The sequence below is a fragment of the Wolffia australiana genome, chromosome 1 (genome assembly GCF_029677425.1).
Source record: "Wolffia australiana isolate 7733 chromosome 1, ASM2967742v1".
NCBI lineage: Eukaryota > Viridiplantae > Streptophyta > Magnoliopsida > Alismatales > Araceae > Wolffia > Wolffia australiana.
The window spans coordinates 4,690,529-4,716,376 of record NC_135835.1 but is presented as its reverse complement, the minus strand read 5'-3'; the positions used below and the strand labels follow the sequence as shown (position 1 = coordinate 4,716,376).

Sequence of the window (25,848 nt, the reverse complement as noted above, 5' to 3'; positions counted from 1 at the left end):
CTGGGACGAATTTTCATCCTGTCCCTCGTCCCGGACAAAAAAACCCATTATATATTTTTAATACATTAATATAAAAATTTCCAAGTTTTTATAGAATTACAAAGGAGAGAGGATGCAAAGGGCCATATGTATAATTATTTCTGAGCAGCGTCCATTTGCACGCACCTAAAAAAAAGGGACTTTGATGCAAATTGTCATTGCAAGGCCACGTGGCAACATCTCAACCGTCGGATGTGAATCCGGGGGTTTTCCGACCAGATTCGTCCGTCCAACAGCCGAGACCTCCAGATGGACAGTGTTTTTGTCCCACGAGACGAAAATAGTTCTGTCCGGTGGGGCCCGGGATGAATTTTCTTCCCGTCTGTATCTTCGAAAAAATCGTCCCTGCACTATTATCCCACCAGAGAGGAGGGAGAGAGAGAGAGGTGAGAGAGAGAGACAGAGAGGAGGGAGGGAGAGATAGGTAAGAGGAGAGAGACAGCGAGGATAGTAGGAGAGACGGAGAGGTGGGAGATGAGAGAGGAGAAGAGAGAGGAATGGGACCCCCCAACCCCCGCTTTCCTTCAAGAAAAGGCGCGCCCCCCCTACCGTTAAACCACATCAGCCGCGAAATTTGAAATTTTCAAACCGCCCGCCGGCGCCTCCTTCTGCCCGCTCTTCTCTCCCCCATCACCACACTCATCCTCATTCCTACCCGCTCCGCATCTCTCGCTCGCTCGACGCTCTTCCCCCCGCCATGGAAGCCGGCATCCGACCACACCCCCAAAACTACAGCCGCAAGGAGAAGTCCCTCGGCCTCCTCTGCGCCAAGTACCACTCTCTCTCTCTCTCTCTCTCTCTCTCACTCTCCTCCTCGATTTCCCCCGCTCCATCGCACAAACGATAAAATTTCCCTTCTCTGCAGCTTCATAACCCTGTACAATCGCGACGGCGTCGATTCCGTCGGCCTCGACGACGCCGCGGCTCGCTTGGGAGTCGAGAGGCGGCGGATCTACGACATCGTCAATGTCCTCGAGAGCATCGGCGTAAGTTTCCCCCAATGCAGATAGATCGATCGACCGATCCGGCGCCGGATTTGCTGATTCGTCGCCGGTTCTTCCCGATCTGCAGGTTCTCTCCAGGAAGGCGAAGAATCGGTACCGTTGGATCGGCTTCTCGGGGATCCCCAAAGCTCTGGCGGATCTAAAGGTCAGTTCTTCCATTTCGATCTCCTTCCTTTTTCTACCGCTTAATCCTCGCGTTGTTCCTCAGAGCGAGGCGCTTAGAGAGATCGCCGGCGGCGGATCGCCGGGAATTCTACCGGCGTCGGACGACGAAGAGGAGTTCAAGCCTCCTCCTCAGGCCTCCGCGGACGATCTTCCTCAAGGCAAATCCAGATCTGGTGATCATTCCATCCCAGCCGTCGATTACAAATCCTCCGCCAAGTCTCCTTTTCTGATTCGAGACTCGTTGCAGCGGAGAACAGGCGAGAGAAGTCGCTAGGGCTGCTCACGCAGAGCTTCGTCAAGGTCTTCCTCACCAGCGAAGTAAGCAAACCAAAATTAAGGCAAAAAAAACCGAATTTCTCGAATCAAACCAGGCTCTCAGATCTCGATTCTGGTTTGAAAAGGTGGAGACCATCTCGCTAGACGAGGCAGCCAGATTGTTACTCGGCGACGGCGATTCTTCCACAATGAGAAGTATGCAAAAACGCCTTCACTCTAGCAAATTCCAGTTTCTTCCCGATTGACTTATACTTCTTCTCTTTCGGCGAAGACAATGCAGCCAAAGTTCGAAGACTCTACGACATCGCCAACGTGCTTTCCTCCATGAAACTCATCGAGAAGGTTAGCCAGATCTATAGAAATCTGAACCGAAAATCCGCGGGTTCTTGATTTAAACATGATCATCTCATGCCAGACGCAGAACTCGGAGAGCAGGAAGCCGGCGTTCCGGTGGATCGGAGCGATCGGGAAGCCGATTCAAGAAGAAGCGGTTCTCGGCAAGCAGAAGAACAAGAGAGCGTTCGGCACGGACGTGACGAACACGGAGATAAAGAAGGGGAAGCTCGCGTCGCCGCCAGCGGAGGGAAAACAGAGGAAAACAGTCGCTCTACGGAGCAAAACGGAGGATTTGAAGGAGTGCAATCTAGCGGCGAGCAGGCAGCTGCTCCGCGGCAACAAAGGCTACGCCTTTGGTCCGTTCTGCCCGGCAAACGCCGAAGAGAAAAAGCCCGGGGAAGAAGACGAAGGAAAGGCGACTTTAGACTGGGAGGCCATGGCTGCCTCTCTCCATCCTCGATATCACAACCAAGGTAATTAATCAATTAATCTTATAAAGTCGAGGGAGATTTGCGTACATGGAGGATGTATTTTATTTTCCTCTTTTTTTCTTTTGTTTGCAGCTTTGGGCGAGCTCTTCGCTCACTACTTGGAAGCGTGGAAGTCATGGTACGCCCAGCTCGCGCAGGACGGTCAAATGGAGCATCTCTGCCGAGCCGCTGATCAGCCCATTTGCGTGGGTGAGAACCAAGGTGTGTAGAGAGAGACCGGGCCGTTTGTTTTAAGTTAAAAGCGAGAGGTTCATCCGACTAGCTCGCTTATGGGGGCTCTGTCCATCACGCTGGACGCGGCCACCGCGTTCTTCTGCAACTTCGGGTCCATGTTCGGCAGCTTGGGTATCTTCAGAAGCACCGGAAAATGAAATAAAAAATGAAATATTTATGTCCGTTTTGGAAGAAAATGTGAGGTTCTTTTACTGGCCTACTTACCTGAGCTAGAAGATCTATGGTTCGACGGAGGAGTCTGGCGAAATCTCCGTCGTCCAAGGCGCAATCCATCATTATTTCCCTCCAGGTCAGACCAGACGCCCAGGCCTCCACCATTCCAGAAAATTGAGCGTCCAGCATGCAGGGAATCTGAAAAAATTTAACAGTAAAATTCAGAAAAAAATCTGATTTTTTTTATAGAATTATGAGCTTAAGTGAATGGAATTCACCTGCACGCCGTGCTTCTCTTGGAGCTTGAGTAGGGCGAGTCTCTGGTCCTCTAAGTACTCCACGGCACCGACCACGATGGATGACGGTTCATATATGTAGCTACGGTTAATAAAAATGCAACAGAAAAATTAGCTATAATTGAAAATTAGCGAGATGAACATTGGACAGAATGGCATTGCGGTCAGTCATCTGTCACAGAGTCTGCTGTTTTGATGCGTTGCGTAAACCTAGAGTAAATCACCAGCGTCTGATGATGGAACAGGATGGAACATAACCGCATAGAAGAAACTAAGGCTTTCGTCTTGAGGTCTGGACGGATGACTGATGATGATAAGAGATGGAATGGATGATGGATTGTCATCCGTCCACAATCCTTAGACTAATGAAGGGAGAACTTTACCAATTATTTTTCCAGGGACGAAGTTTGATCCCTTCGGAAACTAAGCTAGAGCAGACGGCGGCGAGCTGAGGAGGCTTTAAATCGGTGAGTAATTTGTTCCTCAGGACCATGGCAAACCAGAGCTCATTTTCTCCACGGAGCGCTGCTGCCGTTTCGCCCAGAGGGTAAATGATGTGAGAGTTGATATCCAGGGCCCTGGCTTCCTGTACCACATTGCTGATCTGGAAATAGGGAGAAAAAATCAAACACATTTTAAACTTTCATAAAATGTTGGAGATAATATCACACTGGCGGCACTTATTTTCCTTTCTAGTAATTTTCTAATTTTAAGCCCTCATTTATTAATTTATACTGCGGTTATAGAAACTATTTTGACATAACAGTTAACAAAGTATCCAAAGGGAATATGTAAGAAAGTAAAGAAATATTAAGATCTACAGCACACCAGAATTCCCCAGTTTTGCAAGTGTCTCTGATACGTACAGGGGAGAAGATGGAGGAGGGAGAGGGAAGGTGCCGGGATGGTTGTCGGCGTGCCGGAATGGACTACGGCAGGTGAGAACGGCGGAGTGGGCGTCACCTGAGAGTTCGACGGAGTGGGCGTCACCGAGGGAGAGGAGGGGCTACTTGAAGCCAACAACTTGATGATTCATATCCTGCCCTCCCACAAGGAGGGCTACATACTTAAAGGAAACGTAAAAGGGATGTCTAAAGATGAAAATGCCCCTAGTGGGCTTACTGGATCCTGTCTTCTTATAATTACGACCTGACTAGATATTTTCACCATGTCAACATTATAACTCTTAAAATAGAAACACGATATACGAAGATACCTGGAGAAACTCCTTCCAGCCTGAAGGTTCTATTTGTTCGATTCTCTTGATCAAACGTTTTGACCTGGCGTCCAACCTCTGGATTTTTTCCTTGGTAAAATTCACTTGATCTATGATCCTCTTAAACTCTTTGAAGCCTTTAGCACCTGTGATTCTTTTCTTCAAGCGTGAAACCTTTTTCTTCTGTTCTCTGTAGCTTTCCACTGCTGACTGATATGTCTCTGACCAAGGTTTAATCTAAAAGTAAGAAAATATCGTTAAATCATTAGGCGCTTTCAATGTTGATCAAGTGCGATGATTACAGAAATGACACTTGAAAAGTAGATTAATAATTAGAAAAAATTTTAACATGAAAATATTTCACCCGACGTTTAGAATTTTTATGATGCTAGAATCGTTGAGCCAATTCCATCAGAATAATGACTTCAATTTTTCCAAAAGAAGAAAAGTGAAAACTAACGCCCGCAATATAGATATAATCTTATATGATAAAAAGACAATTGTGTTGATACCTCATCATCTTCCGATAGGCTGCTGAGGACCGGAACATTGAGACTCCATGACCATGTTTCCAGAGATCCAACCATAGACAACAGCGGCCCAAATTCAGATTTGGCAAGTTTCTCCCACTGCATAGGTTCCTTCACAAAAAGGCCCCTCAAAGAATCCAGCGGCAAGACACCCCCTTCGGACACGGCGACGTTAGGAAATCCAGTCTTGTGCAGTGTCTTAATCCATTTCTCTGAGAAAAGATACCACGTGTTGTCTGAGCCTAACGCCACATAACCAGGGCTTGCATCCGTGACTCCATCCTCAGAGTCTTGGTCCATGTACACCTGTCACATGAGGAAAATGTCTTATGAGAAAGGAAAGTCAGAAAATTTCTTATACATGACTGTTAAAGAACAACATCCAGCCTAAATCTATTGTCTATTGCTTTTAGCACAGTTGATAAAACTTAAATATTAACATGTACACCTGTCACATGAGGAAAATGTCCTATGAGAGAGAAAAGGAAGTCAGAAAAGTTCTTATACATGACTGTCAAAGAACAACATCCAGCCTAAATCTATTGTCTGTTGCTTTTAGCACAGTTGATAAAACCCAAATATAAACATGGTATCAGAGCTCTGATACCATGTTAGAATTTTAGCGTTTACCACTGCGCTAAAGCTAAGGCTGATAGCATGGGCTACTTACTCTCCAAAAATTTAGGCTGGATGTTGATCGCTAAACACTCCCTATAACACCTTCTGCTGGCATATTCATGGCTCAGGCACACACAGTGTTGTTTCTGGGATTTGAGCCTGCAACCTTGTCTCTGATACCATGTCAAGATTCAAGTGCTTAACGTATGAAAAGCTATATCTAAAAAAAGGGCACTACTTTTCCTCTTAATCAGGATGTTGTTCTTCAGGAATGATGAATCTTATGGCCCATATGAGAATGCATATAGTGGTACTTTATTTTATGATTGGAGGATTGAATGGTGAATTGGAAACATGAAGTGGCTAATCTAATTTTTTTACCGTGTTCAAAGTTTCAGAAATGGGAAAAGAATCTACTTTCCCAATGTAGACAGCCGAAACAAGTTGTTGAACTCCTTCATTATCCTTGTACTGCAAACAGATAAAGGGCAGGTTGCTGTTATCTGAGCTTTCCAGCACAGGTCTCCAACCAACCATCCTCTCTAATTCCATCTTTCTCCGCAATGCTAACCGAACTTTCTTTTCTGCCTGAGAAAAAAAGACACGAAGTTTATTAATTGCAAAATTGACGTAAACTACCTAACAAAGTTATTTGGTGGATTAGTTTCTGAAGTGAGGATTAGGCGATGGAACCAATTAATTACATGCAGCTAATTACTGGCAAGATGTATCTAATTCGATCCTGTAAAGCTCGAACATAGAAGATAAAATGAAAAGACAATGGAGCACTGAATCCGATAAAACTACCTCCAGACATATGATTCACCAGAAAGTGCATTCAAGTTTATCAGCGAATGTATTACTCTAACTCGAATCGATAAAAATTCAAGATGCAGCAATGAAAAGTAAAGTAGATTTCGAACTTGTTTTCAAGGCTAAGATCAAATATCAAATCCCACATCATTGCCCTCGACACTGTCCAGATTGTGGAGTGATGGAAAACAAGGTACTTCACATTTGGGTGAAACCGTTTACTCTCGTTTCTGGTTTTCTGACTTAAATATACAAAATTCACAAGACTATTACATAGAATCCCCTGACATGTTTTCAAAAGACTTTCTACCTGTAAAATCCAACACTCCCTTTCACCCTATGCTCTAGACATCATTAAGATGCCGAGACAAAGACTTTTGTCCGCACCGATACCTTCAACTTGCAGCCGAACCGTTTCAGACTTCAGATTTGTCGGTCTCTCTCACTCCCTTTAGCATTAGGTCACATTTGGGCAAAAGACAACGCCAGATTTGCCTTCGTTAGACAAACATCACCTAGAAGGTTGGACATAAAAGCTCCCAAAATCTCTATTCTCTATATTCTTGAAAATGTGTCTGAAGATCTAGGTTAATCTTGATACATGGTTAATCTTAAAAAATGCAGTAAAAAAACAATCATTTTATCTTAGTTTGAAATTAATGTAAAACTTGTGCCCCACAATCAATCATTATTGTGCAAAAAGTAAGTGCGTTAATCAGAGCCAAAATTAATCAGATAAGTACGTTAATTTTTTTTTGTTATGCACAGATTTTGCAAGCGCCAAACCCAAGGTCTATAAGTCCTAGAAAACCGTGCATCTTAGTCTAAAGAAGACCGGGGGAAAACAATAAAGAAGCCCAAAAATATACACCAAAATCCATAATCATATTAAAGATTTTATTATTCAAAAAAGAAAAGCAACAGGGTAGTACCCTCAGTTCCTCTTGAAGTTGGGATATCTCACTGTAGTCTGCCTCTGACAGTTGTTCCTGACATTTTCTGTCAATGGAATCATCGCTGACTTCTGAAGACAGAATCTCTATTTCTTGCTGAATTTTTCTAATTTCCTCCTTCGCAGAGACCATTACATTGCTTCCAACATAATTCCCAAAACTCTGCTCAATTAGTTTACGAGCTTCATCAAGCGTTCTACCAGATGAAAGAGATTTTGCCTCTGATTCCTTCAATCGGACCGTCGTAACCTTTTCGCCCTGAAAAAGTTCAATGAATAGTAGGACACCCATAAATCATGGAGGCACGTGTAACAAGAAAAAAATATAATAAGGATACATACCGCGAGTAGATTCAAAACCATTCCGTACGATGCACTGAATTGTGAAACAAGTGGTTCAAGGCCAGCAGAGAGCAGTTCAAAGCATTCTTCAGCCCCTTCATAAGGAGTTTGGACGAGAACAACATGACCCTTCTCATCAATCCCTCTGCGACCTGCTCTACCGGCCATCTGATGGAGTTCATTTGAGCTTAAAAGTGATCGCCCATTCTCTTTCCTTTTACTGAGGGACGCAATTACGGCAGTCCTCGCTGGCATGTTTATTCCTGCAGCTAGCGTTTCAGTTGCAAAGACGACCTTGACAAGCCCTCGCTGGAAAAGCTCCTCAATAAAAGATTTCCACAGAGGCAAAGAACCAGCATGATGAGAGGCGACCCCATTCAAAAGACCCTTCACTGCGTTCTCTCTCACTGCATCGGGATATTTGACTTTAAATCTTCTCAAAGCGAGTTCAACTTCTACCCGCTCATACTCATCTAAAAGATTGGAGTCTTCCATGTACTGAACTGCTGCATCACACCCTTTTCTGCTAAAGATGAACCAAATGGCTGGAAGCATGTCCCTTGCCTGAAGTTGCCTTAGCGTATCCCTAATGAGTGGCGTCTGACGAACAACACATTTACACAGTTAACTTAAAAAGAGACCCGATACTCTAAAATAATGGAACAAGCTGGTCTTTTATAGTTTATAAATGTCAAACCTGTGAACGACGCATAATATTTACATCATTCTTTGATAAAATTGTCGGTCTAGAAATATTTCCATTCCCACTGTAGATTTGCTCATTTTTGTCCCTTCTAGAATTCCTTTTCCTTGAAGCACTATCTCGGTAGGACTCTACTTGGGGAGAAGAAAGTTGAATATAGTCGATGGATAATTTTCTGTACAACATATGACAAATGAGGCTCATTTAGATTCATAAAAGTGTATAATACGAACATGAAATCTGTGATGTTCTCTTGAAAACTTGCTGAAAAAAAACAGTCCGATAAAAATTAAAGCTTAAAAAAAACTTTACGACCTGCCACTAGTGTTGATATTTCGATGAACTTTCAAAAACGGGTCTACACCTATTTCAATAAAAAAGCTCAATTTTCCCCACGAATTTTTGTAACATGAATCAGTAGGTCAGCCTATTAAGCACCGCATCTTAGTTCATTTCTTCAGCCTGACAACCTGTTATCTTGAAAGATGCGGTCCAGGTTATCTGACAACCCCGCACAGAGTGGTCGGTTCTACATCCACTATTTTCCCCCTCATCACATTCTTCCAGCAGTTTCTAGTCTAGAAGTCGGAATAAAGGATCCAATAATGATGCCTTATCATTCCTCGGCAAATTATGAAGCGTTCCTCAACTGTCCGACAATTATAAAGTGGAGATATAACACTGGCCTACTCTACAATATGTTTATCTAATGATAAAACATGCATAACATTATATACCTGTTCATTTTTCGACCCTTCTCATCTAGAAGTGGAAGCAGGGAATTCTTCAATGAGAAGTGCCAAGTCAACGGAACTGGTCTTTTCCCAGACGTTACCAAGTCTGTTTTACCATGAATCTGAAAAAAAAGATGAAATTTAGAACCTAAAACCAATTCAATGAAGGAAAAACATATGCAACCGGAATAACTAGAAGTCATTCATATATTTTTGTAATTTATGCTTCAAAGATGAAATCTTGATTTTGTGAAGGCTGCCACGAACAGCAGCAGGAAACTCTTCCTCGAATCAAGTGAAAGTAGCATGGCTACCAAAAGAACCCATTTCTAGACAAGCAGCAATCAAGAGGACGGACTAACGCTGAAGCTCCGACTTCCACATTCTTTCCCAGAAGGAAGACATCTTCAGGGAGTGGACGGCTGCATCCAGCGAGCAGGAGAACCGGAGCATCCTTTCAGGAGCCGATCCATGGACGCAAGGGGATATGTAGGCATTAGGCGATTGGAAGAATGCGGTGAAACATGGCCTACCTCCCCAATCCAACCAGCAAGCTCATCTGGATTTGCAACTGTCGCTGAGAGACATATAAGTTGGACCTCCTTGGGGCAATAAATAACCTATTTTTGAATGAACAAACATTATTCACAAACCAAGTAACACAGTCAAATAAGGCTGCGGATAAGAAGGTTTACACATAACGTACTATTTCCTCCCATACAGTACCACGGGATATGTCACTAAGATAGTGCACTTCATCTAGTACAATTACATCAACTTCAAATAATCGGCTCCCCGAGGAAATCATTCCAATGCTATAAAATGCAAACAAAAACAACTTTAGATTTTATAACATTGGAAAAAAATGTTAGAGCAGAATACAACATAAAGTAAACGAAACCTGAGAAAATATCTCACGTTTGCACTTTCAATGAAAGTAACCGCGTAAATAGTTGTCGGTTGGCTTGGATCAAACATAGATAATACTTTCAAATATTTTACCCGTTCCAAGTACAAAAAGGTTACGCATCTTTATTATATTTATCAACACAAACCATACACATCTATACCATATAAGCTTAATTAATCATTTAAGTATTTTCATGCTCAAGGAATCAGCCATGTTATGCTTGATTCTCAAAGAAGACCCCTAACATTCTCTGATATTTCATACTGAAGGTCTCTATCTGTCCATTATAGAACTTCGGATGTTACAGAATATTCTTTAAACCACAGCAACTAGACACTGGTTTGGTAACAACACTGCAGTTCTATTAGAGAATAGAAATAGATGATAATAAGATTTCATGAAATGATGGGACACCAGAAAACGTGGTGTGGAAACAAAAAAAAATTATCGATTCATTATAAATTAATTTTGTACTCACCTCTGGTAAAGCATATTGCGTAATATCTCTGTAGTCATAATCATTATCGGAGCATCTTTATTTATTGCTGTGTCTCCCGTCAGAAGACCAACGCTATTTTCACCAAATGTCTCCCTGGAAAGGTTTCAGTGTGAATTAATGGGACAATGCATAAAAGGTCTCACAGAAGCCAAGTATAATACTACAAAAGGGCCAAAAGGACAATAGTCAATCACTTCTCAGGTTCGATGACAATACAACAAAGAGCAAATTGATGGACTGACCTTCTGTTAGACACGGATTGATACACATTATCAAGAAAACATTTTCAGTTTTGTTAGAATATAGAATGTTGAGCAGGCAAGATCAGCTTGAGGAAGCGCATAAAACCACCATGAGCTTCAACAGCCCCACGAACTTTAGATGGCCATAGGAGAGAAGCTTCACAGGAGATGGAGAGGAGGAGAGAAAAGAAGAGGAATACCATAATTTAGGGTGATCCCGATTTCATTAATTACGAATTTACAATGGTCAAATGATACAGGGAAATAAATAAAATTGGTAACTTTTTGGGCTAAAATTGTAAAAAGTTGAAAAAAGGTCTTCTCCCAAACAATAAACACTGTCAATAAAATGTTTTCAGTTTTGTTAGATGATAAGGACTTGCTTATTTTATTTTATTTTTTTTGAAAATAAAAGGGACTGTCATCTGACGAAATGGTGACCACCTTATAAGGACTTTCATATAATTGCCTTGGAAATTTCTATTCCTATTTAAGAGTAGCGAACCTGGGCACTAAGTGTGTCTGACAGTATTTAACTATTGCTCTTCACATATGGAAGGAAAATTTACTCAAGCGGTAAAATCACAAAGAACGTGTTAGAAAATGCCTCATACTTGAAGACAAATTACGGGAAAGCAAACAAATATATCTTAAATGCATTTTACATCATGCTTATTGTTATAGAGTTGTGAAGTAGCACATGAGCATCTCGTGTTTTGCACAGTTTTAGGCATATTTAAACATTGCGTTAGCCATTGTAAATGATATGGAAAGATTGAAGGAAAAACTGAATCAGCTTTGGCACCGTCTCAAAGGAAATGAAATAGTTGGGTCCACTTCTATGGTTCACTCATGTAACTCATATGTTTTCCAATTGTAAGCAAACTATATCAGAACTCGAAGTTCTGGATTTAGAAAAGAGGATGAAGCAACCCGTCACATGTGGACAATGGCGAGTGTTGGAGTTCAAATACTTAAAAGCGGAAAAAGCAAATAAAAGGGGGAATAAATTTTAAAGAAATTGTGTTCAGCCTGGCGGGGGAAGGAGAGTCTCCTGACTTCTAGAGAAGGAGATTCCAATCCAACCAGATCTTCTCATATCTTGTCACTTCCTTGCTCTCTTCTCCCTCAGTTTTCTCTGCTGTGAATTGCCGTTGATTCTTGAAACGTGCATCGTTGTTTGTTTTTTTTTTGGAAAATGATTTAAGGCGGACAAAGCAGTAACCACTCACGGGTACAGGTGAAAAGAGCTAAAGCTCTCCTCTTACATGGTCAACCTCTCCCTTATCTGTTTACACCTCAAGGGAACCATGATGCCATGAGGCCCTCGACCTTGGGCGAGCCCGTCCTTGGACACTAGAATCGTGCATGGCTGTTGATTCTTGAATCATGCATTGCTGTTGAATCTTGAATCAGCATTGTTATATATTGGCGTTGATTCTTGGATCATGAATGAGGTCACCTAAACTAGTAAACCAGAATTTACAGAGGTATGTAACACGCTATTAGCTATACGACACCATTGAATTTACAGTAGGTGGGATTTTGCTTACAGTTGCTGGAATCAGTAATACAGAGATTGAACTGATTGGAACCCTGACTCACGTATAACATGTTCCCAACTACGGCGAGCTTAAGGGCATGAAGCATGAGCTACCTAGGATCAGGGATGGACTGTATTACTTTTGCTCTTCCAACCTTGCAAGTCTTCCATGGCATCAATTGCAGGGAAGGCTCAGGTGCCTAGGACTCCATCAGCATATGTATTTATTACATGCCTGATTTAGTTTCTGAAGGATTTATAATGAATAATTCTTGAAAAGAGAGGGCACAATTACATCACCTGTGGATATATATGATCGGGACAATAATATGATTTTTTTGCGGAAAGACATGACATAACCAGAAGATGTAACTTGCAGTTCACCTTCAACATGGATGGTTGGAGGAATACATTTGATTGGAAGTCTCACAGCATATTGACTGCCAACATGTAAGACGGTAACAAATTGGATACCTCACTTGTCTACTCAAACTTCAATTAGAAAAATATCCGATACGTTCTTTTCAAGAACGTGCCGAAGGCGGATTGAGAAGAGAATGTGGAACCAGTTGAATACAAGGGTAAGGGGGCACGTAAGATGGAAATAACACAAGGGGATTGGAAGAAATAGGGATAGAGATTATTTTCAAGAAAAGTTGTTCTTGACTAGGCTACTGCCGCAGAAGGCTGAAGCGCAGGGGAGGCCTCGGACCAGAAGGAAGAAGAATCTATCCGATTCTTTTCAACCCATATCTTTTTTCTTCACCCATACTTGCGTTCTATCTTTTCTGTCTGTGGACGTTTACCCGTTTCGATCTGACTTGATTATCGTGAACATTGGGATTACCCAGTACACATTTATTCATTCTTGGTTGAAATTCCACTTCGGGAATATTATTTCAAGGGAAATTTATTGCAGATCTCCCTACTTGATAACCAATGGTATCAAGAGCATACCATACGACAATTTTATGTCTAAGGAATCAAGATAGAAAGGCAAAGGACAATCCAATATTTGGACACAGAGTTTAGTCTGAAGTTTCATTCTGCTTGAAAACCCGTAAAGAGAAGATGAATGGGCCAAATTTAATGAGATGACTTTCAAACACTGAAATGTCCATCTCCCAGAAAATTGAGGAAAGACACTAAACCCATTCAGCGGACAATTTTTCATCCTATCTCCTGAATTATTTTCTTTCTATGTTATAGTATTAGTACAGTCAGATCAGAAAAATGCGTCACATTCTGGTTGAAGTGTTGAGGAGGAACTTTGGCAGATTCACAATATTTCATGCCATATCCCTCTTACGCCTTAAAACATCAGCTTTTGCAAACAATGCAAGTTGCATTTGACCAACACCGTACCCATGTAAGAGTTCTTGGTTAATGAATCCAACTTCCATTATTTAGAAAAAAAAATGATGTTGGCATTTCCTTGGTTGAGGAACGAGAAGTGTAAAAACGTGACAACCGATTAAGATTAGACAATGATAAATAAACCTGTACGCTCGATGTAAAATATAATGAGCCCATTCATAAAATTTCCCACGTAAAACTAAAAAGATCCTTCCCATTACCGAAATTCTCGGTACTTCTGATTAGATAAGGCCTTCAACGGAGTGGTGTAGAATAGTCTCCTACCCCTTGCTACTGTAGCTATTCCTGCGCACTCTGCAATTAGAGTCTTTCCACTGCTTGTCGGGACAGAAACGACGACAGAAGAACCATCCAAAAATGACCGTATAGCTGCTTGCTGTCAAATAAAGGAAAAAGACGACAACATTTGAAGGTTAACAGGCTGTGTCCAATTGATTGTGCAACGATTGGATGTCGAAGATTATCAGCCTTAAGATTGATGCAGCTAGCGTCATATTTTTTGCCTATCAAAATGCTAGCAGCTACCGTAAAGTATCAGAATAAGTTAATCATAAATTTAAAATACCTTCTAGCATTTTACAAATGGACGACCAATTATTTTATCATTTTCTTTTGAAGATAGATATCGCTTTAACTGTAATGATTCATTATATAGATCAAGGGATTCATCAAAACAGTATGCACCTTTATTTATGAAAGTAATGAATTAATAAAGCTAAATTCTGTGTTTGAAAAAGACTGAAATAAGAAAGTCCATCCAGCGGACGAACGGAATGCTTTAGATCCGAAAAGACGTTACATCCTGGGTTTGTAGATGCATGATTTCCAGCAGGCGGACTTATCTTACAATTGTTTGTCACCGCAAAGAACACATGAATTGAGCTGGAGATATCAAATAACATACATCTCTAGTTCCAATGCATTTTACTGGAAATGAAGGTCGATAAAAATGAAGGCATGATCATCGATGATTGGTTTGGGAGTCTAACGAATGGATGAAGACAAATTATGCGAAGTTCATGACATCTTACTTGAAATTTGTCCAAGGGGAAGTCGTAAATTCCCGCCAGTTCAGAGTAGTCTATGATCTCTTCTCCATACTCTCTCACTTCAGCGAGGAGTCTAGAGACGCGCTGCCATTTATGTTCTTCAAATCTTTCAGTTCGTACGTCATCCCCAACGCCGAAACCATCATCCGAAGCCACAACAACGCCAACTCCATCATCCTCCTCCGAAAATTCAGGAGACTCCTCAGTGATATACTCTGCGGCAGCTTCGTCATCATCATCATCATCGTCCTCATCATCTTCTTCTTCGTCCTCATAATCCTCCGCATCAGACAACTGCTTTCCGGAGGTTGAAGTCTCCCGAGCGAATCGACAAGAGATTGAAGATTTCAAACCGCGATTCCTCGACGAGCAGGGGTGCAGGGAACGCAACGGAACCAGCCAAGAACACGAACCAGAATGGAAGCTGATGCGATGGCGGCAGTACATGACATTTCGCCATGGCCTTCTACGAGAGGAGCTCTGCGTCGATGTCACTTCCGCCCGAAGAGAAGACTGCGAAGATGCAACTGCCCGCCATGGCAGCGCTTCCATCCTCTCTCTCTCTAACTCTCTCTACACGGCAGTGTTATCAGTTATCACCTCCGCCCCCTCCAGAATTTAAGCTCCACACGGAAGTTCCGACTCGGCTGACGCGGACCGGCCGGTCTGAACCGGGCGACGTCAGGGACGGGACGGACGACGCATTATCCGGTTCAAAGAACCAGTTCTCGCGTTGGCTAATTTGACTTCATCCAAAAATTCCTGGCCGAGACATTTCGACGACTTTGTCCAAAGGATAAGACAAAGGGCAAAATAGGGTTTAGACACAGTATATTTTAATCTTTGTAATATTTAAATACGCGTGCTCACTTTTTAAAAAAAAAAGGTATAAATAGAGGGTAGCCTCGGTCGGAGATCGTCGTCTTCCTGCTACTGAGATCGATCGAATGGGCGGCGGTCTTCTCCATCTCTCCGCCGCCGCGTCGAAGCGCCGCTCGTCTTCTTCCTCGTCGATCTCCTCTCTGTTCTTGCTGATTCTCTCGCTGCGATCGTTCTACTCTCTGCTCCCGCTTCTCCGATCTTCTCCTCCAACTTTCTCTCTTTTCCCCTTCTCCTTCCTCGTCTCCTTCTTCTCCTTCGTATTGACTGCGCTGTGCTTCCTCCTCCTCCCTTCATCTTCCGATCCCCCTCGATTTCGATCCACGCAGTCGATCCGAAGCTTGCTGACCCCTCTCGCCGCGAAATCGCTTCTTCTCGGGGTCGGATTCCTGCTCCGATTCCAATCTCTGCGCACCTGCGGCACCGCCGCGACCATCCTGGTCGAGTTCTCCGGCGCCATTGCCGGGCAGTCCGTTTCTCGGCCGCTCGGCGATGAAGGAAGCCGGATCCGCAAGATCAAGGGCTTGGCGGCCCTCGTCGCCGCTTTCGTCTTCCTCTCCCAGGGCTGGGACAAGGTGGGTTGCTTCCCGCTGTCTCAATCCGGTCCTGCGGACGGCGAATGCGTCAGAATCCTGCCTCTGCTGCTACCCTTCTCGTCCGGATTTCTAGGGTTCTTCGAGTCCTCTTCCCGCCATTGGACGCCCTTGAGGGATCTCGGGCGGAGGCGGCTCCGCGTGGCGTCCCTCGGCCTCACCACGGCTATGCTCTTCCTTCCTGCTCTTGCCAGCTTCGTCGCAGTCTCAGAGAGCCGCGAATTCGAGATGGAGGGTCTCAGCTGGTCTCTGGCGAACACGGTGGTGTTTGGCGTCGTCCTCGCGGGGAATCTCTCTGGTTTTGCTTCCCTCCCCGCCGCTAAGGATTTCCGGCGTGAATTCCTCTTCACCTTCCTCTGCACGGCGGCTCTGGAGCTCTTCTACAACCCCTTGATGTTCCTGCCGGGGTTCCTGGCTTCCTCTTTCCTGCTCTGGATCGCCGTCTACCTGCTCACCTCCCCTCTGAAGACCCCGCTGGCTCTGGAGATCTCCCCTGTAGCGGAGTCCTTCGTCTCTGCGGTGGCTCGCCCGCTCCGGCACATATGGAGTGAGAGGAAATCCAGGAAGATCGCCCTGTTCCTCTTGATCAATTCTGCCTACATGGTGGTGGAATTCGCAGCTGGGTTCTTCAGCAACAGCCTCGGCCTCATCTCCGACGCCTGCCACATGCTCTTCGACTGCGCCGCCCTCGCCATCGGCCTCTACGCCTCCTACATCTCTCGGCTACCCGCGAGCGCCGAGTTCAACTATGGAAGAGGAAGGTTTGAGGTGCTCTCTGGGTATGTCAATGCAGTTCTTTTGGTTCTTGTCGCCGCGCTTATCGTCCTGGAGTCGTTCGAGAGAATTTTCGACCCACAGGAGATCACCACCACCAGCCTCCTCTCCGTGTCCTTTGGCGGCCTCCTGGTCAATGTCATCGGCCTGGTCTTCTTCCACGAGGAGCACCACCTTGCCCATGGCGGTGGAGCATGCCCGCACTCTCACTCGGATCCCGATCACCTCCATCATCATCCGCACCATGATCACAACCATGCAGACCACAGTGACCATCATCATCATCATCATCATCCACATCATGATCAAAACCATCTTCCCAAGCATGGAAACCATAATGACCATCATCACCGTCCCCGGCATGATCATAACCATCTTCCCAACCATGGAGACCACAGTGTCCATCATCATCATCCCCACCATGACCAGAACCATCTTCCCAGCCATGGAGACCACAGTCACCATCATCGTTCCAATCATGGTCACGATTATCTTCCCAACCATCATCATCCTCACCATGATCAGAAACATCATCCCAACCCCGAAGATTGCAGTCACCACCATCATCCACTTCATGAACACAACCATCTTCCTGACCATGGAGACCACTGTGAGCATCATCATCCACATCATGATCACAGCCATGGACTCCACAGTAACCACCCTCATGCCCACCATGATCACAACCAGCTTCCCAAACCTAAAGACCTCAGTCACCATCATCATCCCCACCATGATCACCATCTTCACAACCATGGACACCACAGTCATCAGCCTTGTGCCCACCATGATCAACATCTTCCCAAACCTAAAGACCGCCACCACCACGACAGCCATGATCACAAGCACTGTGATCATCCTCATCATCAACATCATCGTCATCATCAGAGTCAACTTTCTTGGTCTGAAGAGCACCGGAAGAACCATCTGGTTGATCATAACATGCGAGGGATATTCTTGCATGTGCTCGCTGACACAATGGGAAGCGTCGGTGTGGTTATTTCCACCTTGCTGGTTAAGTACAAAGGGTGGCTGGCGGCAGACCCTGCATGCTCCATACTTATTTCGGCCATGATAATCTTCTCTGTAGTTCCCCTGCTCAGGAACTCGGCAGAGATATTACTGCAGCGGGCTCCCAGAGCCCTTGAATGGGAGATAGAAGCTGCCATTGATAGCATCACCAGGATGAATGGAATTTCTGGCATTGACCGACTTCATTTCTGGAGTTTGACGACCAAGGATGTTGTCGGCACGGTTCATCTTCGCATCTCTGCGGATCAGGACATGGCTGTTGCCAGGGAGCAGGTTTCGGGAGCTCTACAGGAAGCTGGAGTCAATGATCTTACCATTCAGCTTGAGCACGACAAGTAGTGATAATTTGGAATGCTTCTTCCACTTGCATGTAGGGATGGGATTGTGGTTCAGTTCAGGAAGTGCACCTGGTTGTGAGAATTTTGAAACTGCCCAAGATCCCTGTGCCAGGGGCAGTATGGTGGTGAGGAGTGTGGTGAATCTTCAAACTGCTTGGGCATCTGGCAGCAAAGATGGTGGCGGCAGCGGCAACTTCTTATGCAGCGACAGGTATAGCGGCAGCCTGACTGTGCATCTCGTCTCCACTGTTGACGATTACAGCCTCCAAGCTGTCAATGGGGAAGCCAAGATTGCAAAATGTGGAAGGAGAAATGGCCAAAGTAGGAGAAGAACAAGTGGATCATGGTAAGCACTACGGAGAAATGCTGGTTGGGCTCATCGACAGGTTCTTCGAACTGCCAATATGTCTCAAATGGGGCAAGGCAATTCTTTTAAGTGAAATAGAAAATCTCTGTCAATTCAACACAAAATGAGCATGTTCTGCCTTCAGCAAATCAATTGTTGCATGGTTAGCTTCATGAATGGAATACTCGGCAAGATTTCACCAAGCTCCTCCCTTTGTCCAAATTGCACTGGGAAAAGAACTAAAAGGTGATTGATCATTCTTTTGGATAAAATTTAAGCAGCAGCTATTGTTTGAAGATTAGATGTCAATCAACCGAAGGAGAAAGTAAAATAACTTAGATCATTGAAACTTGGATGATTTAACTTCTGTATTCTCATTGAAGAATGATTATTGTTGATTATTCTATTATTCATTGATATATTTGGCTCTTGTAAATTTTCAGGGTATTTGGCACAGGACTGGAGCTTTGATATTCTGTATATCTCATAGGATTTGCCCATCGAGATGCCAATATATAAGCGGATGCTGAATCAGATGTCTAAATGGGGAAACCTATATCGTAACCAATAGCCAGCATTGGATGACAATATTGGACATTGGTTGTTACAGTACTGATATCTGATACCGATATGTGCCCTGATATTTGCATCTGCCTTTGTCTAGAGGTTTGAATACCTATATTGGATATCTGACGTGACCACCCATTAAATAACCTTTATTACATTTGTATGACATTATAATAGTTTGCTTTAGGTTAAGTCTTAAAACTTTTAACTTGGATAAGAGACTTCCCCCATTCTTTCTTGCTCTCACTCTCTCCAACTGTCCACGTCTCATATGGTCAACATATGCTTTTCCATGGGGAATAGAGAGAGAACTGCACGCAGCACTGAGGACATCATGTGCTCATTCATATATATAATTAATCATGTTCCTATCTCTCCCAATTAAGTAATCACAGACTAAATAAAGATGACTTTATACACATGTTTTTTCAAATACAACATAAATTGGGACATGTTTCCTCAATTGTCTTATATCCTGATACCTGAGATCTAATATATAGCACCAATATCTGATACTACTTTACCAAGATCCATCTGAATATTTGATATGGTCATCCAAATCTGTCCTGTTACCCTACATATGAGATACTGAAGTGTACGATATGGGAGGTTTGCAAGGATCTAGGAAGGAAAGCTCTAGTCTCTCATATATTTGGATCCTGTCATGATAACTAATTACATCATTCGTAAATTTAGAGAAAATGAACTCAAAAGTAGATGTCTTGAAATTTGCCAACTCAAGGCAAAAATATTAGAAACTCTTCATTAAACTATTGATTTATCGCATAATTATGATAATATCATATCATCAAGGCTTCTGAGAAACAAAGCCAATGTCTTACGGAATGTCCATCCCACATCTATTGGTTTCAATGGAAGAAATCTCACATAATAGAATGGCGTGAATCAGGATCTAACTAATTTATATGTTTTATATTGATGTTGGTTCTGAATCACACTCTTTTACTTAAAATAATATAAATAAGCATGAAGTAGTTTGGTCTTTTTGCAACATTTTAGAAGAGGGCATGCCAACATTTTATTCCAGGGTCAACCAAGTCCCTAGTTCTGACATGATGTAAATTCTCCCCCTTTAACACACCACATCAATTTGCAAAAGAATGGTACTTGGTATGACACACCACATCTCATCCCCCTTTAACACACATGCCACCTCACATTCAAAAGCTTAACCACTCATATTCTCACATTTTGTCTTTTTGTTTGTCTCTGGGGCTTGCCACACATGCTTTTATAGTCACCTAAATCTGTAAGTTAGTCAAACGATGATGATGGTTTTCATACGATGATGATTTATGTGTATAACCATGGAATTTACTTTATTATGTGTATATTTATTATTTATCATGGAATTCTATTCATAGAAACTAACTATTCTGGGTTATCCATATCTTTAATACTATTTTGATATAAAACTTTATCATTTAAAAAACCATCATCATCTTATCTATTTTGCTTATGTGCATATAATAGTTTTAGTATCATTTAAAAAACTAACTCAAATAAGCTAAGTAACTATAATATTTATTTATTCACATTTGTCATTTTCTTGGATATTTTCTTGTGTTATGTACGTATACTTATTTATATTTTTTTGGATGAACCTCATCTTATTGCTCTAAAATCAAGAAGCTACATATATTAATATTGATAGACATGAATTATATGATATGAATGAGAAGGCAATAAACTCGTAAATATTTGTGAATGACTCCTGCTCATTTGAGAGAATATAAACTAAGTAAATTAACTAAGAAACAATGATGGAAAATTATGGGAGAATTTTGTAACTATAACTCTCGTGTTCCTATATGTCTATCCTATAATCTGATAATGACAATTGGGGCTGAATGACTAGAATAATAACTGAGAGCCCAAATATTTTCATACAATAGGGGTTGATCTAGAGCCCGAGAGGGAAAGCCGAGCGGGAGTCAAATGGACGCCAAGAGGGAGCTGAGGGGGAAAGCCAAACGGGAGCGGGGCATTTATAAGGTTGACCTTCTTTTGTCTTGGACGATGGATGGGAAGTGAATGCCTCAAATTGGATGACTTTCTAATGGGATGGGATGTGTACAAAAATATTTGGGATGGGGCAGACTATGGACGCGATGTCTTGGCTGAACATCTAAAAACTGACACAAATGACAACATGATCATCGTCCCATCCAATCTTGTGTTCTTTTCCTGAACGATTGTGCACTGTACTCCAGATTGATTATAACATAATCTTTTCATTAAAACTTATTCAGGGACAAGGGCAGAAGAGGTGGCTTAGCTCTTATGGCACATGATGTACAATACTCAATGTTTACCCCTTAATATCATTAATAACCATGATGTGAGATTTTGATAAATCCTAATTAAGACTTGAAATTATACAAATTTTGAAGTCATTTTGGGATCGTTTTATGTGTATTATCTTCAACTTTAGAATAATTTATATCTCATGCTCTAAAAGGAGAAAGTGATAAAACAATGCATTTTGATGTAAATTTTACATATTTTACAAGCTCAAGTATTTATTAATAAAAATGTGTTTAAAACATTAGGAGTATTCATGAGATTAATGCTCCCTCTAGTATGTCAATCTATGTTTTTGCAGGGAAGAAGTGAAAGTTGAAGAAGGAAATAAAAGAGAGATAGATAGAGGAAGAATGGAAATAAAAAGAATAAAAAAGCTTGGGTTTAAGTGGGAAGCTAGGGCTGAGGCCAGGGGTAGCGCCTAAGCCGACCACAAGCGAGAAAACATCAGGTGCTCAAGCCCACCCCCAACCAGCAATGGGCAACACCCAGCTTAAGTCACAGAGAGTCCACTTAGGAGCCCACCAAGGAGCCCATATGGATCCATGCATGTGCTCAAGAGGGAAGTCTTTTATTTAATTCGATCTATAATGTCTTACACAAATTTTATACAATTACTTTTATTAGAATTTTTCAATATGGGTTGGATTTGCCTTTCTAAGTTTTACCTCCGTATCAGGATGGGCCAAGAAGCAACCAAGTGATCGTGGCCCAACGGGCCGCAATCTTAATAAATAACATAAGAATTTGTGATCGGGCTTCAAGAAGATCCATCATGAAGCCCATGTTATTTCGGGCCATGTTAAGTAAATGAACATAACCTCAACTGTCCCATCTTCTTAAAGAAGATTGGATGGTGAGATCTGTTTGTAATTTGTAAGCATTGATATTTATTTTTCCAGGGCTCTGATCGTCTTTGGCAGCTGACAAGGATAGTGGGGCCCCTCTATTGGTGAATCACACACTCGGATGGCTGACAGGGTGAAGACTATGGTACACCGTAAGAATGGATCCACGACTGCGATTTCATTGCAGTCGTCGAACCCATTCAAAGGGGGGTTGGACAGCTGGGGGTAATCCTATCCTTTTCCACCTCCTGGCTGCCATCCTCGTCGATCGACTGGTGAAGGCCACCAACAAGGGAACCACGAATCGATCCAATGGCCCCAGGGGAGCCGTTGGATCGGATCTGACCCCTTGGAGGGTTGAGAGAACCCCTCTCGATCTGCTTAAAGGAGAATTAGAGAGTTGAAATCCTATCTTTCGATCCAGAAAAAGGGAATGGTGAAGGACCCTTCCAGCGGTGGAGCCATGCAACAGTGGGAGAGTTACACTGCTCCGATGACTCCAATCGCTCAGGACGGCGCCAGAGAGCCTAGAGAGATGAGGATTCATGATGGCAAAGATGAAAAGAGCCAAGGAGAGTGCACACCGAGGTTAGGCGCAACAACTAGCACCACCACCCCTTTCTGATTGAATCAGAGAGAATTGGGTAGGATATCTGCTTGATATGGTAGAAAATTAGTTGATGAACACCAGTGAGTGGATTAATTTTGGTTTGTATAGAAGAGAAGTTTGATTTCATTAGATTTCCATGAAACAGTTTCATTTTGGCATTTCATCAAACACCTAGTGTGTATTCGAGAAACATTCATCAATTATCTAAGTTCCTCTCAATTTATCCTTATATAAAATATAATATATATATATCTAAATATTAAAAAATTACATAGTAAACCATTCTCCAATTTTTGGCCTCTTTGGGGCATTTTATTGAACACCTGCAGGGTGTCACAGAACTACCCTCATTTCTCTTAATTTCTGTTATAAAAAAATACATATATATATAATAATATAATAAATAATAGATCTATATAAATCATAACCTATTATTATAATCAACTTATCAATCATATAGATTCATTCTTAATTACTCTTATCAGTGTTCCTATCTTCTTCTAATCTCTCTCTGTGTCTACCAAGTTACTTAATCATATTATAAACTAGATAACCCTTATTCTCTTACCGAATTCACTTGAGCATAAACTCTTAGGATATATATATATATATATATATATTTATATATATAAGTATTTCTCTATCCCTCTGACGGTGGCAAATTACGTGTTAATTTTAATTTTTCGTTGTAATTAATTTGCCTACAATCAAATAAATTTAATAAAGTATAGAAACTTACTCAAGTGTATAGTATGAGTAAGGTCGTCTCCACAGGGACTGGCCTTTAGGTTTATATTCAATAAATGAGTTGTTATTTATTAAGATATAGAAATAGTATTAAAGATAAGACGGATAAGAAGAGATAAGTAATAAGAAAGTATAGAGAATATTACTTTAATAATAAAATTAGAGAAGAGAAAATATCTAAGATTATGTATATATATGTACTAGAGATACTAAGAATAATATAGAATTGAAGAGGTTAGATATTATATGTAGGACGGATAACAATATAGATAGTGAAAAGGTAGATAAGAATTTAATAAGGCTGGGTAGTTTAATAAGAGCAAATTATAAGAAGTAGAAGAAGTCAAATAGAGGAAGACTTAGCAATTATGTAATTATAATACGATTAAGTATTTAGAAATACATATTTAGAGAGAATGGAAGGGTTAGAGTAGTATTTATATATACTAAGAAGGTAGATTAGAGTAGGATAGACAGATTAGTACTAGTAAATAAGAATGTACATTAGTGTAGGTTCGTTTATAGTGGTATAATATTATTTATATAAGTATGATATTTGTTCTATAATTAGTATATATCTTCTAATAGTTTTGTAGCTATATATATATATATTTATCATTTTTGTAATCGATTCAATGCAATAATGGGTCGATTTAGTCGAACATCCGAGAGGTGTTCGACCAAATGCCTGTTAGGGGGTCGAAGAAGAGATATATATGTAGTATTTACTTAATAGTGAAAAGTTTTATATATTTTATGTAGATTTTATAAGGGAATATCGATTATAGAAGGGTGTTTCTGTCAAACGCCTATGAGGTGTTCAACAGAATGCCCATAAGAGGTCGGGAAAGAAGGATGTTTTTATATTTTTTATTTTTTTATAAGATAGATATGGATTGAACTTAGGTAAATCAAGATGTATTCATCAAACCTGTGAAGTGTTCGATGAAATGCTTAAGAAAAGTCGCGGTGATAAAATTCTACGAAACTTGATCGGTCTCAGATCGTGAACAAAATCATGCATTCAGAGTACCAAGGAATATAAAAATCAACTGAAGAAAACCGTGATAGCACCTGAAATCGCCCTGATTCGACGAGCAAAGGTGGCGGCGCCGATCGCCACCGCCTAACTTCGGTATGCGGTATCCTTGCCCGTCTCCTCCATGCTGGCGCAAATCCAGGGTGACTCAGCTTCTCTTCAGCGCCTTCCGGAGCTCCAAGAGAGGTTGGAGGGTTGTCACGCCCCTCTTTCTGCTCTTTCCACTGCCGAATGGGATCTCTGCCGCCGTAATGGCTTAAGGTCGAAAGATTGATCTGAAGATGGATGAAATTGGGGCATTCCGCCCCCTTTTAACGGCTGGGGAGGGACTCCAGAGGCCGTCCGATGGCGGGGAGTGGCCCTGGTGGCCCTCCCCGCCCGTCGGATCATGGCTGGTCCCCCCTCGCCGGCCGAGAACGGCCTCCGGCCAGCGGAGTCGACGGCCAGGGTCGAGAGAGGACCCAAATGCCTCTGGCCGTTGGATCGTTCTTATAAAACGCCAACGGCTGCGATTAAATCGCAGCCGTGGACCCTATGATCTGGTGTACCCAGAGCCACATCAGCGTGCATCGTCAGTGCCCCGTCAGCAGTACACGTCCCCTTTGCCTCTTTTGATTCGTCCGTCGACAGGTCCCGCGGCCGCGTCAGCCTAAAAGAAATAAAATAGTTAAATTTGGCGAGATAGATCTCCACTGTCTGATCTTCTTAAAGAAGATCGGACGATTGAGATCATATCCGCCTCTTTAAATAAGCCCGAAAGGCACAGGCTTCGGGCCGGGTTGGCTCAAAGCCCGGTTCCCTTTTTCTTCTTATTTCCATATGATCGCGGCACGTTGGGCTGCGATCGTATTTTCATTCTGTGGCCTGGCCCAATGCGAATAGAATAAACATGGGATTACAATCCCATATTGAGAACATCTAAAAAATGAAGCAGTATATAATTGTTTGTGGTTTATATTAACTGAATTTTAAATGAATTCCATACCTCTCATACGCGGTCTCTTGGGTTTGTGCTGGGCGCGATTTGGTCTGCGCCATGGGCTCCTTGTGCACGGGCCTCGCCTGCGGCTGGGCCGGCTTGAGTGCCTAGCGCTCGTTGGCCTGGCTGCTGGCTTGAGGCACGGTGCTTGATCTGCTACATAGCCGACCCATTAAGGGGTTCTTTTTTACTTTTATCATTCTTTCTTTTCCATGAAATATATATCTTTCTTTTTTCATGAAATTTTCT

At 42.3% G+C, this 25,848-nt stretch overlaps 3 protein-coding genes across 5 annotated transcripts; 2 read left to right on the top strand and 1 right to left on the bottom strand.

The window, feature by feature from the left end:
• The first annotated feature begins 379 nt into the window (after nucleotides 1-379).
• On the top strand, nucleotides 380-2,562 carry LOC144702753 (E2F transcription factor-like E2FE). 2 transcript variants are annotated; one of them, XM_078574782.1, is made up of 9 exons: nucleotides 380-810; nucleotides 905-1,025; nucleotides 1,111-1,188; nucleotides 1,252-1,381; nucleotides 1,456-1,541; nucleotides 1,610-1,679; nucleotides 1,756-1,826; nucleotides 1,900-2,293; nucleotides 2,384-2,562. In XM_078574782.1, exons 1-9 carry the CDS (start codon nucleotides 737-739, stop codon nucleotides 2,518-2,520), a joined length of 1,161 nt encoding a protein of 386 aa, XP_078430908.1. In that variant the 5' UTR covers nucleotides 380-736; the 3' UTR covers nucleotides 2,521-2,562. The 2 variants fall into 2 exon arrangements, with proteins under 2 accessions (XP_078430908.1, XP_078430914.1); XM_078574788.1 differs by having other exon boundaries at nucleotides 382-810; nucleotides 1,456-1,526.
• On the bottom strand, nucleotides 2,283-15,118 carry EMB25 (DEAD/DEAH box helicase). 2 transcript variants are annotated; one of them, XM_078574766.1, is made up of 16 exons: nucleotides 14,505-15,117; nucleotides 13,674-13,849; nucleotides 10,291-10,404; nucleotides 9,609-9,717; nucleotides 9,436-9,522; nucleotides 8,906-9,024; nucleotides 8,163-8,343; nucleotides 7,466-8,065; nucleotides 7,104-7,382; nucleotides 5,740-5,946; nucleotides 4,723-5,046; nucleotides 4,211-4,447; nucleotides 3,378-3,598; nucleotides 2,977-3,076; nucleotides 2,750-2,896; nucleotides 2,283-2,660 (listed from the first exon to the last, which is right to left on the bottom strand). In XM_078574766.1, exons 1-16 carry the CDS (start codon nucleotides 15,072-15,074, stop codon nucleotides 2,562-2,564), a joined length of 3,570 nt encoding a protein of 1,189 aa, XP_078430892.1. In that variant the 5' UTR covers nucleotides 15,075-15,117; the 3' UTR covers nucleotides 2,283-2,561. The 2 variants fall into 2 exon arrangements, with proteins under 2 accessions (XP_078430892.1, XP_078430901.1); XM_078574775.1 differs by lacking the exons at nucleotides 2,283-2,660; nucleotides 2,750-2,896; nucleotides 2,977-3,076; nucleotides 3,378-3,598 and adding an exon at nucleotides 3,678-3,957 and having other exon boundaries at nucleotides 14,505-15,118.
• A 312-nt stretch (nucleotides 15,119-15,430) lies between these two features.
• On the top strand, nucleotides 15,431-19,237 carry LOC144702735 (zinc transporter-like protein). Its single transcript, XM_078574756.1, has 2 exons — nucleotides 15,431-18,730; nucleotides 18,928-19,237. Exon 1 carries the CDS (start codon nucleotides 15,470-15,472, stop codon nucleotides 18,137-18,139), a length of 2,670 nt encoding a protein of 889 aa, XP_078430882.1. The 5' UTR covers nucleotides 15,431-15,469; the 3' UTR covers nucleotides 18,140-18,730; nucleotides 18,928-19,237.
• The last annotated feature ends 6,611 nt before the right edge of the window (nucleotides 19,238-25,848 follow it).

Excerpts from the sequence above, each read along its gene's own strand:
- LOC144702753 (XM_078574782.1), top strand. The coding sequence starts at position 737 with ATGGAAGCCGGCATCCGACCACACCCCCAAAACTACAGCCGCAAGGAG. Across the intron at positions 1,026-1,110 it reads ATGTCCTCGAGAGCATCGGC|GTTCTCTCCAGGAAGGCGAA; the intron begins GTAAGTTTCCCC and ends CCCGATCTGCAG. Across the intron at positions 2,294-2,383 it reads TCCTCGATATCACAACCAAG|CTTTGGGCGAGCTCTTCGCT; the intron begins GTAATTAATCAA and ends TTTTGTTTGCAG.
- EMB25 (XM_078574766.1), bottom strand. The coding sequence starts at position 15,074 with ATGGAAGCGCTGCCATGGCGGGCAGTTGCATCTTCGCAGTCTTCTCTT. Across the intron at positions 10,405-13,673 it reads CAGAAGTACCGAGAATTTCG|GGAGACATTTGGTGAAAATA; the intron begins GTAATGGGAAGG and ends AAACCTTTCCAG. Across the intron at positions 3,599-4,210 it reads GCTGGAAGGAGTTTCTCCAG|ATCAGCAATGTGGTACAGGA; the intron begins GTATCTTCGTAT and ends CCCTATTTCCAG.
- LOC144702735 (XM_078574756.1), top strand. The coding sequence starts at position 15,470 with ATGGGCGGCGGTCTTCTCCATCTCTCCGCCGCCGCGTCGAAGCGCCGC.